This window comes from Doryrhamphus excisus, linkage group LG16 (genome assembly GCF_037039965.1).
Source record: "Doryrhamphus excisus strain RoL-2023G ecotype Guam linkage group LG16, RoL_Dexc_Guam_v1.1, whole genome shotgun sequence".
In the NCBI taxonomy this organism is placed as follows: Eukaryota; Metazoa; Chordata; class Actinopteri; order Syngnathiformes; family Syngnathidae; genus Doryrhamphus; species Doryrhamphus excisus.
The window spans coordinates 11,436,516-11,451,036 of NC_136372.1; the positions used below are offsets into that span (position 1 = coordinate 11,436,516).

Sequence of the window (14,521 nt, forward strand, 5' to 3'; positions counted from 1 at the left end):
GTGCTTATTTGATTTCATTTTACCTTTTCACTCGGTCTATTCACAAATAGTATTATTATTGCAGCAGCATTGTTGTGAAATGTTAACGTTAATGTTAACATAATGAAATGTTAACAGAATGTTTAATGAAACACCTCTCAGTATGAAGCAATACTTTGTCAACACCACCAAAAAGTACAACCACAGTAATAATATATATATATGTATATATATATATATATATGTATATGTATATATACATATATATATATATATATATATATATATATATATATATATATAAACACAGTAATAAAAATAGTAATATTAGTACATTTAAAACAGTATTAATGAGTTTTTATGGGAGTATTTGTATTAAAAGCTCTACATTTTGCCGGTGCAAATGCTGTGAAATAAATGATATAATAGAATAATATAATGAATAGAATAAGAATATCAGGAAACGTCATAAAGATAGTGGAAAAGGGCGACTTATAGCGTCTGCCCCGTCAGTTCGACTAAAGTAGTTATAACAGTGCCACCCTGTGGTCACTTGGGGTATTTCAACAAGAGGGGCTGCATTCAATACTGTATTAATGTACAGTATTACATTTAGATTTTTTTAAACGGGCGCTTTTTATTGAAAAATCTTTCGTCCCTCCCATTCATTGTCATACATCCTTAAAAAATAACATTGTTACAACACTATACCAACCTGACCGCACCAAGAGATTAAAGATTAAAAGGGATTAAGATTTTCAAAGCAACAGACACATATTACAATGTGAACCTCAATCACGGCAGTAATACCGATTACACATCCTACGGGCTACTGCATGTGGGCCATCATCATGCAAAACTGCTTTTTGTCTCATACTCAAAACTCATACAACAACATTATGTAATACTATATATTATATACCGTATATAATACTTTGTATGTCATAAATATTACGTGCAATATTTAAAATGAGGGAAAAAATAATAATTTTTTTTAACGCCCTACTGGTTAGAAGTAAAACTCAAGTGCTGCCATATTTTATTCCTCTAACCAATCACAGGACACATAGAGACTGTCGACCAATCAAATTAACGCTGTCATCGAGTGGGAGCTGAGCCCATGCAAATCAACCATCTGTGACTGTGTATTATTGTATTCAGCAACTACATCTTGCGTGTATTTACTGTATAAGCAGTATGTCATATTTTATTCCTCCAACAACTATGTCTTGTGTGTATTTATATACAGCATGTGTATGCAACTAAGGAAAATCACATTAAATTATCTTCACGAATAGACAAAATGTATCAAACTATATGTGTATTTTAATTTTTTTAGAATGGTATTTTTTGGAGAATTACCTGCCAGCAAGTTGGCAGTTTTTATGCATCATTTTTAAATCATTAATTTTGTTCGCACAAAAAGGTAAGAAAGTTTTGTATTTTGTATTATTATTATTAGTAGTAGTATATACTTTTTATATTTTATTGTTATATTTATATTTATTGTTATATTTTTAATTATTTAGCGTGGTCCTAATAACTAATCCTGTACCACGCTGATGTGCGCTTTTAATTTTAATTTTAATTTTAATTTTAATTTTAATTTTAATTTTAATTTTAATTTTAATTTTAATTTTAATTTTAATTTTAATTTTAATTTTAATTTTAATTTTAATTTTAATTTTAATTTTAATTTTAATGGGAGGATATGTTGTATTCTACACTGTTCACTAGGTGTCAGTAACTGTCATGTTCACTGAGACACACAAGCACCAGACATGATGGCCGCAATAACAGGCTTTTATTGCAAGCTAAAACTCAACTCAATGCACCGGAACACATTGAAAGCAACACACAGGTCTTATAAGACATATATGTCTGAAATGCATGCAATGACTATAGGGGTGTTATTTCATGTTTAGAGGTCTCTATTAATGTAAAAAATAACATATTTAGAAGGTTGTAAACAGATTTTCTATGCTCTAACCTCAAAAAAATAAATTCATAAATAAGGATTCCGACTTGGTGGACTGATTTATCAATTAACCGTAATAAATGAGGGATTATTGACTAGGGTTTTTGTTTTTCATTTGTAACAAAAGCCAAAAAAGTATGAAAACTGAAGCAATTTTTTAAAAATCCGTTCCAGACATCGAAAAATCCACCTTGAATTCAATAATTTTCTTTTCCCTTCTTGATCAAATGGCTGGCCCTGGCAACTTTCTTTGGCCCCATGGCGGGTTATTTCGCTGTCACACTAAAACAAAGAAAAGACAACAACGTGTGCTGCTGAGCACTCGATTCCAGAAAACGATTTAAAAAAAGGTAGAAAACTGAACTATACTAAAATTGGGGTATTCGAAAATGATGGTGGAAATGTTCCGTTTCTGTTTTCCTGCTCATGGCTTCCAATGTGGATAATCGGTTCCATATTTCATCCATTCATGTATTTTCTACGTTTTGAATTGTGAGACGTTTACGTGCATGCTTCTGTACGTCTTCCCTTTTGCTGCAGCCAATCGCATTGAATGAAACTTTGCAGTAGTAAGAAAAAAATAGAAACGGAAGAGAGAGAGGGATGAGGAAGGGAGGGGAGTGGAGGGGGGTGGTGTGGAGGGGGGGGGAGCGGAACCCGGATGCTGATGTTTGAGCGTATGGGATGAATAGAAGCAGGCAGGAGGAGAGAGGAAAGATAAAGAGGATCGTAACGAGTTCTGGATAACGATGAGCAACTTTTGACTCTTTTTTTAAAAAAATATTATTATTATTTGACAAAGTGCTTATTTTTTTGGAGCCGTTTTAAAGAGGGAGGGGTTTATATGCGGTGATGGTGTGAGCACAGCCGGTCAGAAGGAGACACAGGAGGACAGGATGCTGCTGCTGCTTTTTGGTTCCAGGAACCGAGTCCACTTCGACAGGTTCTCCTAATCCAAAGACGTCTTCGTCCAAAAAACCCCCAAAAACCAAAAAACACGGTGGGTTCGCCTGTTTGTCCCGGCCTGGACGCTCCTCCGTTTCCTGCCGAGAAGGAGATGATGGGAGGGGGTTGGGGGGGGGCAAAGTGTGTACCGGATATTGGAAAACCCATTCTGGATGCTGATGCTGCTGTGATACTAGATGCTTATCCGGACTATGTCGAACCCGCTTCAAAAGAAAGAAGACGGCTTTTGACGTGTATTTGACATTTAAAGAAGAACAACGAGGGGTGGGGTGCGGTGGTGGTGGTGGGGGGGGGGTCCCTGATATCGATTAAGGCATTCTGACTTGGGATATTTGAGACTCTGCACAAATCAATTGTGTTCCTGCAGCACTTTACGTCAAATCCATGCACTAAAATAGTTTTTTATATCTAATATTTAAAAAAAAAAAGAAATCAGAGGGAGTGGGGGTGGCCTCCAACATCACGTCATCTCCCTCTGATCTCCACGTTTTCCACGTTAAACACCGCTCATCTCATTAGAAGCCCACATTGGTTACATTTGACTTTATTGTCGTGTTTTTGTGGGGTGTCTTCCCCCCGCAGGACGAACGAGTGCATGGGAGGAGCCTGCGGGGCCCGGCGTTAACTCACCACCTCCGACCTGGGATGAGCCTTACTGCATTGCGAGCCGAACCGGGCCCACAGCCGTCTTCGTTCAGCTGTTCCGAATCAGCATTCTAGTGCAATGTCGGGGAAGATGAGCAGTAAGGAGATGGCCCAGTCCAGCCAGTACGTGGGGCCTTACCGGCTGGAGAAGACCCTCGGGAAGGGACAGACCGGTAAGGAGCTTCATGGCTAGTTTTCATTAGTGCACTCACATCATGCTAGAGGAGGTTTTATGCATCACGGATGATGGGGGTGGAGGACGGCACTGCATCACAATGGGAGTTCTTGCTAATGTACATAGTATAGTACATATAGTACTGTAGGGAGACAACCAACATTGGTGTGATAGCAAGTATTAGCATAGTACAACATCTCCTCCTTACTCCTTACTTGAAATGACACGATTTGTCAGGATTATTTTGCCTTTAATTTCTGACTTCATAATCCAAATTAAAAATTCTAAAAATTAAATAAATAAAACACAATTATTTCCTTTTATTGTAGGTATTATTATTATTATTGTTGTTGTTGTTGTTGATTATTGACAAAATGAAACCACTAGTACAAAATAACTAAACAAATTTTGCTCCCAAAGTTTCCTGTGTCCAAAACCGTGTTCGCTGACTTTATAAATAATATAATATATAATAATACAATATCAACAAAAAACAGATATTCCGAAAAATAAATCTAAAGAAAAATGTAAAAAATCAATATAAGATAACACTTTACAATATGGTAAACAAAAGTATACTTAATGAGGAATGAACCTACCTAACCCTAACCACTACTACTCATTAGTTCTTCATTCGTTTCTCAGTAACTCCTCTAAATGTATGTGCCTTAGTTCCTCAATAACTACCCAGTTAGTCAGTAACTACTCTAAATGTAGGTGCTTTAGTCATTAGTTCCTCACTGGTTCTTTATTACTTCCTCAGTAACTACTCTAAATGCATGGTTCTTAGTTCCTCAGTAACTACTCTACTCTGTTCTTCAGTAACTACTCTAAATGTATGTATCTTAGTTCCGCAGTAGCGACTACTTAGTTCTTCAGTAACTACTCAAAATGTATGTGCCTTAGTTCCTCAATAACTACTCAGTTAGTCAGTAACTACTCTAAATGTATGTGCTTTAGTCATTAATTCATCACCAGTGCTTTATTACTTCCTCAGTAACTACTCTAAATGTATGTTTCTTAATTCCTCAGTAACTACTCTACTCTGTTCTCCAGTAACTACTCTAAATGTATGCGCCTTCGCCATTAGTTTCTCATTAGTTCTTTGTTAGTTCTTCAGTAACTACTCAGTTTGTCAGTGACTACTTAAATGTATGTGCCTTAGTCATTAGTTCCTCACTAGTTCTTTATTAGATCCTCTGTAACTACTCTAAATGTATGTGCTTTAGTCATTAGTTCGTCATTAGGACTTTAATGTCCTCAGTAGCTACTCTACTGACTTCCTCAGTAACTACTCTAAATGTATATGCCTTAGTTCCCCAATGACTACCCAGTTAGTCAGTAACTACTTTAAATGTATGAGTTTAAATACTTTAAACTCATACATTAAATGTACTTTAAATGTATTTAGTCATTAGTTCCTCAGCAGTTCTTTATTAGTTCCCCAGTAACTACTCTAAATGTTTGTGCTTTAGTCATTTGTTTTTTATTAGTTCCTCAGTAGCGACTCTACTTACTAGTTCCTCAGTAACCACTCTAAATGTATGTGAATATATGCGCCTTAGTTCCTCAGTAACTACTCTAAATGTATCTGCCTAAGTTCCTCAGTAACTACTGTACTCAGTTCCCGAGTACCTACTCTAAATGCATGTGCCTTAATCATTAGTTCCTCAGTAACTACTTTACTGAGTTCCATAGTAACTACTCTAAATGTATGTGCCTAAGTTCCTCAGTAACTACTCTACTCAGTTCCTGAGTACCTACTCTAACTGTATGTGCCTTAACCATTAGTTTCGCAGTAACTACTTTACTGGGTTCCTCAGTAACTACTCTAAATGTATGTGCCTAACTTCCTCAGTAACTACTCCAAATTGATGTGCCTTTGTTCGTCAGTAATTACTCTACATTTATGTGTCTTAATCATTAGTTGTTTGTTAGTTCTTTATTAGTTCCTCTGTAACTATTCTACTCAGTTCCTAAGTACCTACTCTAAATGTATGTGCCTTAATCATTAGTTTCTCAGTAACTACTTTACTGAGTTCCTCAGTAACTACTCTAAATGTATGTGCCTCACTTCCTCAGTAACTACTCCAAATTGATGCGCCTTTGTTCGTCAGTAATTACTCTACATTTATGTGTCTTAATCATTAGTTATTCGTTAGTTCTTTATTAGTTCCTCAGTAACTACTCTACTCAGTTTCAAACGCGTTCTCATAAATTAATTGCCAAGTTAATTTTGGTCCCTGAACATGAGACTCACTCTAGACTAGTAACGTCTAGTGCACTAGTAACAGTGCACGTCTGCTCAACCACACTGAGGAAGAATAGAATGGATTTTTAGTAGGGACGCTCCGATCGATTGGCCACTGATCAATATCGGACGATTTCCGATTTCTGCCTTTCAACGCTGATCACTTTCGCCAGTCACCTGTGGCTATCACTGTTCCAGCCCGCAGCGATCCCTGCGTGCAGTGCAGTGCCTTGCCTCCTTGTAGTGCCATGTCACAAAAACCATGTTGCACATTAAAAAGTTTTAATTTAATACACCGTATGAAGAACAAACACTTGACTTGATAGATGGTGAGTTTTCAAGGCTCACGATGTCAAACAGCAGCTAACGCAGTCATGTGGACACTCGCCCGTATGTGCGTGACAGTCAGAAAGCTGAGCAAATAACCCGAAATTAATTGAATTCATCTGACGAAATGACCAGCCTTTCTCAGTGGTGGAAGACAATACGTTCGCCGACTGCAATTACCTGGAAGTCCTGCTAGAGCTCCACCTTTTAACACTTTATTACGTCTACCAATTGGCTGTGCGCCAAAGAAAGTCGCCAGCATGGCGAATGAACCTCACAGAGGAGACACGCCCAGCAATCTTGGCCACTCAACTGTCTCAACCGTTCGACTGTCATGATCATCAAATGATTGAATGCGGGCCGCACAGCGGATGAGTGGTTAGCACGTAGGCGTCACGGCTAGGAGACCCGAGTTCAATTCCATTCTCGACCATCTCTGTGTGGAGTTTGCATGTTCTCCCCGTGCATGCCGGGTACTCCGGTTCCAAATTCCACATTCCAAAAACATGCTAGGTTAATTGGCGACTCAAAATTGTCCATAGGTATGAATGTGAGTGTGAATGGTTGTTTGTCTATATGTGCCCTGTGATTGGCTGGCGACCAGTCCAGGGTGTACCCCGCCTCTCGCCCCAACACAGCTGGAATAGTCTCCAGCACCCCCGCGACCCTTGTGAGATTAAGCGGTTCAAAACGAATGAATGAATGATTGAATGCTTATAAATGCCAGGAGGGTCATGGATTCTGTGCGCTGGTACAAAGAGATCTGGGAGGTTATCCTCCCAGACTACCCCAGGACAATAATTCAAGAAGGTAGAAAGACCACATGGGTTAGTTAGTCATGTGAATTCATGGTGGCTGATATAATTGGAGATTCTTGTTGTGTATGTTTGCATTTCATATACGTCTTCAGTGGATTTTTTTTTTTTTTTAATAACGCAAACATCCTCTACGTTGTGTCTTTCAGGACTGGTAAAGTTGGGTGTCCACTGCATTACAGGGCAGAAAGTGGCCATAAAGATTGTCAACAGAGAAAAACTGTCTGAATCAGTTCTCATGAAGGTAGGCCGCATTCGTTTGGACTTTGATGAATACTCACCTTATATGTTATACGTTAGATAATTAAATTAAAGGAGACTTATTGTGCTTTTTACACTTTTCTGACCAATAGATGTTGTTAGAATTTTGTATTATCGTGTTAAACTAGTTTCAGATAATGTTGGCGCATTTGGAAGTGAAGAAGTTTGCGATGGCTGAAAATGATCAGTTCCAAAAGGCGTGGTAAAAGTACACCTTTGTGATGTCACAGTGAGCTGGACTTCCTTATATGGGCGTTCCCGAATACAAGCTGTAGACCTGCGATAAACAAGGGAACACAGTGTACTACGCGAGTCCAACTGTGTTCTTAAAACTTGGGTAAATTTTAGGTAATTTTTTTCCCCCAAATCGCTGCATATTTTTTGTTTTGTTTTTGTTCATGGAGAATAAAGTTGCGGTGACCATGAAGTAGTAACATCTCGACACTCAGGGAGAAAGTACTAAATATCTGAACATGCGTTGGCCGCACTGATTACATGTGAGGTTCAAGTGTGGTGCATGATATACGTACATAGGAGTCCGCAAGTATGAGGTACGGAAAAATTGACATTTTACGCAAATCTGACATTAGCAAAATGTACAGCAGATGTTGACCGCACAAAGACGAAGTTTCGAAGTGTATATTTGTTTGCAATTGCAACCTGAAAAAAACAATAAAGTTAAATCTACGACTTGAAAACCAGCACATCATGCTCCCTCCTTCTGTTGTGATTTTTGCACGTAGACCGACTGGTTGTGACCTAGCAACTTTATCACAAAGCATCCTTGTTAGCGTCCTCACTTTGCTAATTAAATGGTAACCGGAACCTGACATCAGCTATGTCGCCTACACGTAAAACTATGAAAATGGGTTTAATGGCAACATCTCGAATGGATTATTTGGATTTATGTTATGTCTTATGGGGAAAATGGATTTGGATAGCATCCGTTTCTGGAATTAACGACGCTAACCAAGGTTCTACTGAATATATAAATACACTGTTACTGTAATCTGTGAGAGACTTAAATCTCAGCTGTTTCCATTTTTGGTTTAGGTCAGTGTATGTTCCAAAGCCCTGTTCCAAGTACATTGCATGTCCGGCCACCAGTCTGTGGGTTTGGATAGCTGCCCATTGCCTACTCTACTCTATGTGTTCTCTAATAGCTGCTGTTGCTGCAGACAACTAGCACTGAAGGCAATCTAAAGCACAATCAGCTGCAGGTTACTTAAGTGACTTTACAATTTCCAACTTTTTTTGAGTCAACCCTTGCTGGAAATGACAATCACAATATTTATCCGCTTCTTCATCTTCTTCTTCTCTCCTTTTTAATTGTGATTTGCAACCACTTCCACAACTATTGAGAGTGGTTCTTTTATGTTATATTTATCATACGCTAAGTGTAAGTATGTAAATGATACACATAAGGCATTCAGACGTTGGCCAATAGATGTTTGTATGGCATATGCTCCACAAAGTTAATTAAGAGCAGTTGCAATGTGGTGGCCTGTTACTTAAGGTTGAGGGCCAGGCTACCACAAACCATCTGCAACACATCCAGCCGAGCGTAGGTGTTCATTACTGCCTGCCTTTTGTCATTCTTGTCAAGTGATTTCATCATGATTATCTGTTTGCTTTACTAATGCTTCTTCTCAGTCTGCTTTTACTGCCTCGGGCTTCAAGACTTTTAATGGTCTACCACCTCTAATCTCTATTCGTATTTACGTACATCCCTCTGCCCACTTGCCCTTTAATTTTCTTATATTTTAACACCATTTTCTCAACTTTCCTCCACCCTGCTCGCCATCTGTCGCTGCAGGTGGAAAGAGAAATAGCCATTCTCAAACTAATCGAGCACCCTCATGTTCTGAAGCTGCATGATGTCTATGAGAATAACAAGTATCTGTAAGTATCTCTCTTTGCATTCTGCTATGTGTGTATCGACAGCGTAGTTTCTGTTTCGTATCTTTTAATGTCCTCCTGTCCTGCCAGGTACCTGGTGTTGGAGCATGTGTCTGGTGGAGAGCTTTTTGACTATCTGGTGAAAAAGGGCAGGTTGACCCCCAAAGAGGCCAGGAAGTTCTTCAGACAGATCATCTCAGCTTTGGACTTCTGCCATAGTTACTCCATATGGTCAGTACTTTTCATTCAAGTTTAATTACCCCGGTCAAGTTTATCAGATGATGTACTCGCTGTAAATGACTATGAGTTTGGGCAGCATATTAATAAAGAAAGCAAGTTCATTTCATTCATTCATTTTCTACCGCTTATCCTCACAAGGGGTGCTGGAGCCTATCCCAGTTGTCTTCAGGCGAGAGGCGGGGCACACCCTGGACTGGTCGCCAGCCAATCACAGGGCACATATAGACAAACAACCATTCACACTCACATTCATACCTATGGACAATTTGGAGTCACCAATTAACCTAGCATGTTTTTGGAATGTGGGAGGAAACCGGAGTAACCGCAGAAAACCCGGGGAGAACATGCAAACTCCACACAGAGATGGCCGAGGGTGGAATCGAACTCCGGTCTCCTAGTGTCACGCCCTGTGTGGGTTCGTGCTTGACAGTTTGTTTATGTTCCCGTTCTGGGCTTTGATTTCCCTTTTGGACACTCCGGTTTTGTGTTGGACTTCCTCTTTTGCCCCGTCTGCCTTAGTTACCATGGTTACCCACACCTGTCTCTAATTTGTGATTCCCTATTTAGTTCAGGTGTGTGCTTTTCCTTTTGTTGGATCATTGTTTGTTTGTCGTGTGTCCTCGCTGCTGCTGAGTTGCCTTTTCTGCCGCTGCTACAATTATAGCAAGAAATAAATATTATTTACCCGCTATTGGTCCTGCTCTCTGCATCCTGGGGTCGTACCGCAACAAAGCCTAGCCGATACGTGACAGAATGATCCAACCAAACGACGACGACCTCGCTGAGAGCGATTACTGGACCTGGCAGCTCCTCAAGGCCATGGAGGACAAGGAGATGGCGAAACCGCCATGGGAAATGGAGGACTTGGTGCGCGGTCCGGACGACACGTATGTGTCTACGGCGTGGCTGTATCCCGGACCCACCGAGGAAACTCCAAACCCTCTGCGACGCCGACGCAAGCCGCGGCGCCAAAGTGCGACGCCACGCTCGTTCTCCGCTCCACGCCGAGCTAAGGTGGACCAGCCCTCACGCCCTGCCGGCTTCGACGAACCCGTTGACGATCTCGCAGAGTTCGACGAATGGACCCGGCAGTTCTTCGAGGCGATGGAGCAGGAATGTGCCCGGTACACGCCGGAGGAACTGGATACCATGGTGTGGGGGCCGGACGGCACCCTAGTGCCCATGGCGTCGGTGTTCCCGGTACCCGCTGCACACCCTCCGACGCGGCGGCGACGCCGACGCACGGCACGTCGCCAAGAGGTGTGGCCGCCCTCTTCCGCCTCGCCATGTCACGCCACTGCACAGCATTACCCTCTCGCTGTGGCCGAGTCACAGCCCGTCGTGCGTTCCCCGACGGCTCCCGTGGCAAGTGGCGAGGCTCCCCGGATTCCTCCAGTTCCCAAGCCACGCAGCCCCAGGTGTGTCCAAGACCCGGCTCCCGTGCCAAGGTGCGTGGCCTCTCAGATTCCTCCAGTTCCCAAGCCACGCAGCCCCAGGGGTTTCCAAGACCCGGCTCACGTGCCAAGCTGCGTGGCCTCACAAATTCCTCCAGTGCCCAAGCCACGTAGCCCCAGGGGTTTTCAAGACCCGGCTCCCGTGCCAAGCTGCGTGGCGTCACAGATTCCTCCAGTTCCCAAGCCACGCAGCCCCAGGTGTTTCCAAGACCTGGCTCCCGTGCCAAGCTGTGTGGCCTCACAGATTCCTCCAGTCCCCAAGCCACGCAGCCTCAGGTGTTCTCAAGACCCGGTTCCTGCGCCAAGCTGTGTGGCCTCACAGATTCCTCCAGTCCCCAAGCCGCGCAGCCACTGGGGTTCCCAAGACCCGGCTCCCGTGCCAAGCTGCGTGGCATCCCGGATTCCGCCTGTGCCCAAGCCGCGCAGCCACTGGGGTTCCCAAGACCCGGCTCCCGTGCCAAGCTGCGTGGCATCCCGGATTCCGCCTGTGCCCAAGCCGCGCAGCCCGAGGGGTTCTCAAGACCCGGCTCTCATGCCAAGCTGCGCGGCGTCCCTGATCCCGCCCGTGCCCAAGCCGCGCAGCTTCAGGCCCAAACAAGTGGCTGTGGCCGGGACTGCTGACCTGGAGGAGCCAGTGACCCTCCTCCAAGCCCCCCTCCTCCCTGCCCTGGTTTCGGCTCCCTTGGATTACGGCGTCTGGGATCCGCCTTCGAGAGGGGGGGCTAGTACAACCTGCTGGGCTATGGTGGAAGCACAGCCCAGCCCGCCGATGGAAGGGGAGAATGGCGCCACCTGCTGGGGGAGTGAGGAGGCACAGCCCACTCCACCTGCAGGACGAGCAGCAGGGCTTGCTGGAGCAGATGGTCAGGCTCTGGCATGGACGACGCCTGCTGCTTCGCCGTCGCCGCGTCAGGGCCGGACTCCTGCTTCTTCGCCGTCTCCGCGTCGGGACCGGACTCCTGCTTCTTCGCCGTCTCCGCGTCGGGGCCGGACTCCTGCTTCTTCGCCGTCTCCGCGTCGGGGCCGGACGCCTGCATCTTCGCCGTCTCCGCGTCGGGGCCGGACGCCTGCATCTTCGCCGTCTCCGCGTCGGGGCCGGACGCCTGCATCTTCGCCGTCTCCGCGTCGGGGCCGGACGCCTGCATCTTCGCCGTCTCCGCGTCGGGGCCGGACGCCTGCATCTTCGCCGTCTCCGCGTCGGGGCCGGACGCCTGCATCTTCGCCGTCTCCGCGTCGGGGCCGGACGCCTGCATCTTCGCCGTCTCCGCGTCGGGGCCGGACGCCTGCATCTTCGCCGTCTCCGCGTCGGGGCCGGACGCCTGCATCTTCGCCCTCTCCGCGTCGGGGCCGGACGCCTGCATCTTCGCCGTCTCCGCGTCGGGGCCGGACGCCTGCATCTTCGCCGTCTCCGCGTCGGGGCCGGACGCCTGCATCTTCGCCGTCTCCGCGTCGGGGCCGGACGCCTGCATCTTCGCCGTCTCCGCGTCGGGGCCGGACGCCTGCATCTTCGCCGTCTCCGCGTCGGGGCCGGACGCCTGCATCTTCGCCGTCTCCGCGTCGGGGCCGGACGCCTGCATCTTCGCCGTCTCCGCGTCGGGGCCGGACGCCTGCATCTTCGCCGTCTCCGCGTCGGGGCCGGACGCCTGCATCCTTGCCGTCTCCGCGTCGGGGCCGGACGGCCTCTAGACTTTCGGCCGGAGACCTGGTTCTACACCCAGGGCGCCCGCCTGAGGATGCCTACCTCGCGCTTGGTCGAGGGCGCCCCCCGGAGGGTGTATACCGTCCCAACCATTCCCTCCATCACATGGAGGGGTCTTGCTGGCTCCGCCGGGCCTGCCGACCCCCTGAAGGGTCCCGTCGGCGACCCACCTCCGGTCCCCCCACCACCCATCCCTCTTTGACTGCTATCTATTTTGGACGTCTAGGATCCGTCCTTGAGGGGGGGGGTACTGTCACGCCCTGTGTGGGTTCGTGCTTGACAGTTTGTTTATGTTCCCGTTCTGGGCTTTGATTTCCCTTTTGGACACTCCGGTTTTGTGTTGGACTTCCTCTTTTGCCCCGTCTGCCTTAGTTACCATGGTTACCCACACCTGTCTCTAATTTGTGATTCCCTATTTAGTTCAGGTGTGTGCTTTTCCTTTTGTTGGATCATTGTTTGTTTGTCGTGTGTCCTCGCTGCTGCTGAGTTGCCTTTTCTGCCGCTGCTACAATTATAGCAAGAAATAAATATTATTTACCCGCTATTGGTCCTGCTCTCTGCATCCTGGGGTCGTACCGCAACAAAGCCTAGCCGATACGTGACACCTAGCTGTGTGGCCTGTGCGCTAACCACCCCTCCGCCGTGCAGCCCTCATTTTGTCTATCCGTAATATTCATTCATTCATTTTCTACCGCTTTTTCCTCACGAGGGTCGCGGGGGTGCTGGAGCCTATCCCAGCTGTCTTCGGGCAAGAGGCGGGGTACACCCTGGACTGGTGGCCAGCCAATCACAGGGCACATATAGACAAACAACCATTCACACTCACATTCATACCTATGGACAATTTGGAGTCGCCAATTAACCTAGCATGTTTTTGGAATGTGGGAGGAAACCGGAGTACCCGGAGAAAACCCACGCATGCACGGGGAGAACATGCAAACTCCACACAGAGATGGGTGATGGTGGAATGAGCTCGGGTCTCCTAACTGTGAGGCCTGCTTACTAACAACTCGGCCGCCGAGAAAGCAAGTTATGGTGGAAAACACAATCCGTTCCAGGACAATGTCCATTATATAAAATGGCATATTGTGGCACGCATTATTTGTGAGGACAAGCTTGTCAACCCATTGGAAAACACAGGACGATGTTAATCAATATAACAATCTGCTAAAATCATCACACAGCAGCTTAACACTCAAAAGTTAGATGGAAATATACTAGACAAGTACCAATATGAGTTTAAAATTAAAAATACAACAGCTATTTTAACTTAACTCCATAATGCATTTCCTTCCAGCAAAGCATTTCATTGTTTTTTACTGCCCGGTGCTGCAGTGATGTCAGCCTCTCTCTGGGCTCTCTGGTGGACTGAGGCACCATTGCAGCACCCTTCTGTTCCTGTGGCATGAGAGAACTATATGGACATACTTTGTCATGTCTTGTCCTCGCTGTCGAGACTGGGCTTCGATGTCTTGAAATCACAGACGTAGAAAGCACCGTCGTTAGCTTCCTCATTAGCATTGAGTACGCTGTTGTTGTGGACAAGTCCCCAACTGGTCTTAATTGTGATCCTAAGGGATTACACCGTCGTTACCACCACTATTTTACAAAAAGTTACAGGTTCCATTAAGGTTTATTTTTAATTTTTTTTAGTCACAGGGACTTGAAGCCTGAGAATCTTCTTCTGGATGAGAAGAACAACATCAGGATAGCAGACTTTGGAATGGCCTCACTACAGGTTGGGGATAGTCTACTGGAAACTAGTTGTGGGTAAGTGCTGAACTTGATTACTCATTCATGAAATACATACATTAGGTCCCGGCTCTATTCAT

General features: G+C 45.1%; 1 protein-coding gene across 3 annotated transcripts in view; it reads left to right on the forward strand.

Moving 5' to 3' along the window:
- The first annotated feature begins 2,589 nt into the window (after positions 1-2,589).
- The window catches only part of brsk1b (BR serine/threonine kinase 1b), a 30,320-nt gene continuing 18,388 nt past the window's right edge, over positions 2,590-14,521 (forward strand). For 2 of the 3 annotated variants that reach the window (XM_058049632.2, XM_058049635.2), the window contains exons 1-6: positions 2,591-2,957; positions 3,506-3,741; positions 7,286-7,380; positions 9,214-9,299; positions 9,387-9,527; positions 14,343-14,459. In XM_058049632.2, the coding sequence (XP_057905615.2) occupies positions 3,648-3,741; positions 7,286-7,380; positions 9,214-9,299; positions 9,387-9,527; positions 14,343-14,459 (533 nt within the window). In that variant the 5' untranslated portion in view covers positions 2,591-2,957; positions 3,506-3,647. Of the gene's footprint in view, positions 2,958-3,505; positions 3,742-7,285; positions 7,381-9,213; positions 9,300-9,386; positions 9,528-14,342; positions 14,460-14,521 lie in introns of all 3 variants that reach the window. The other variant, XM_058049633.2, reaches the window with a different exon arrangement.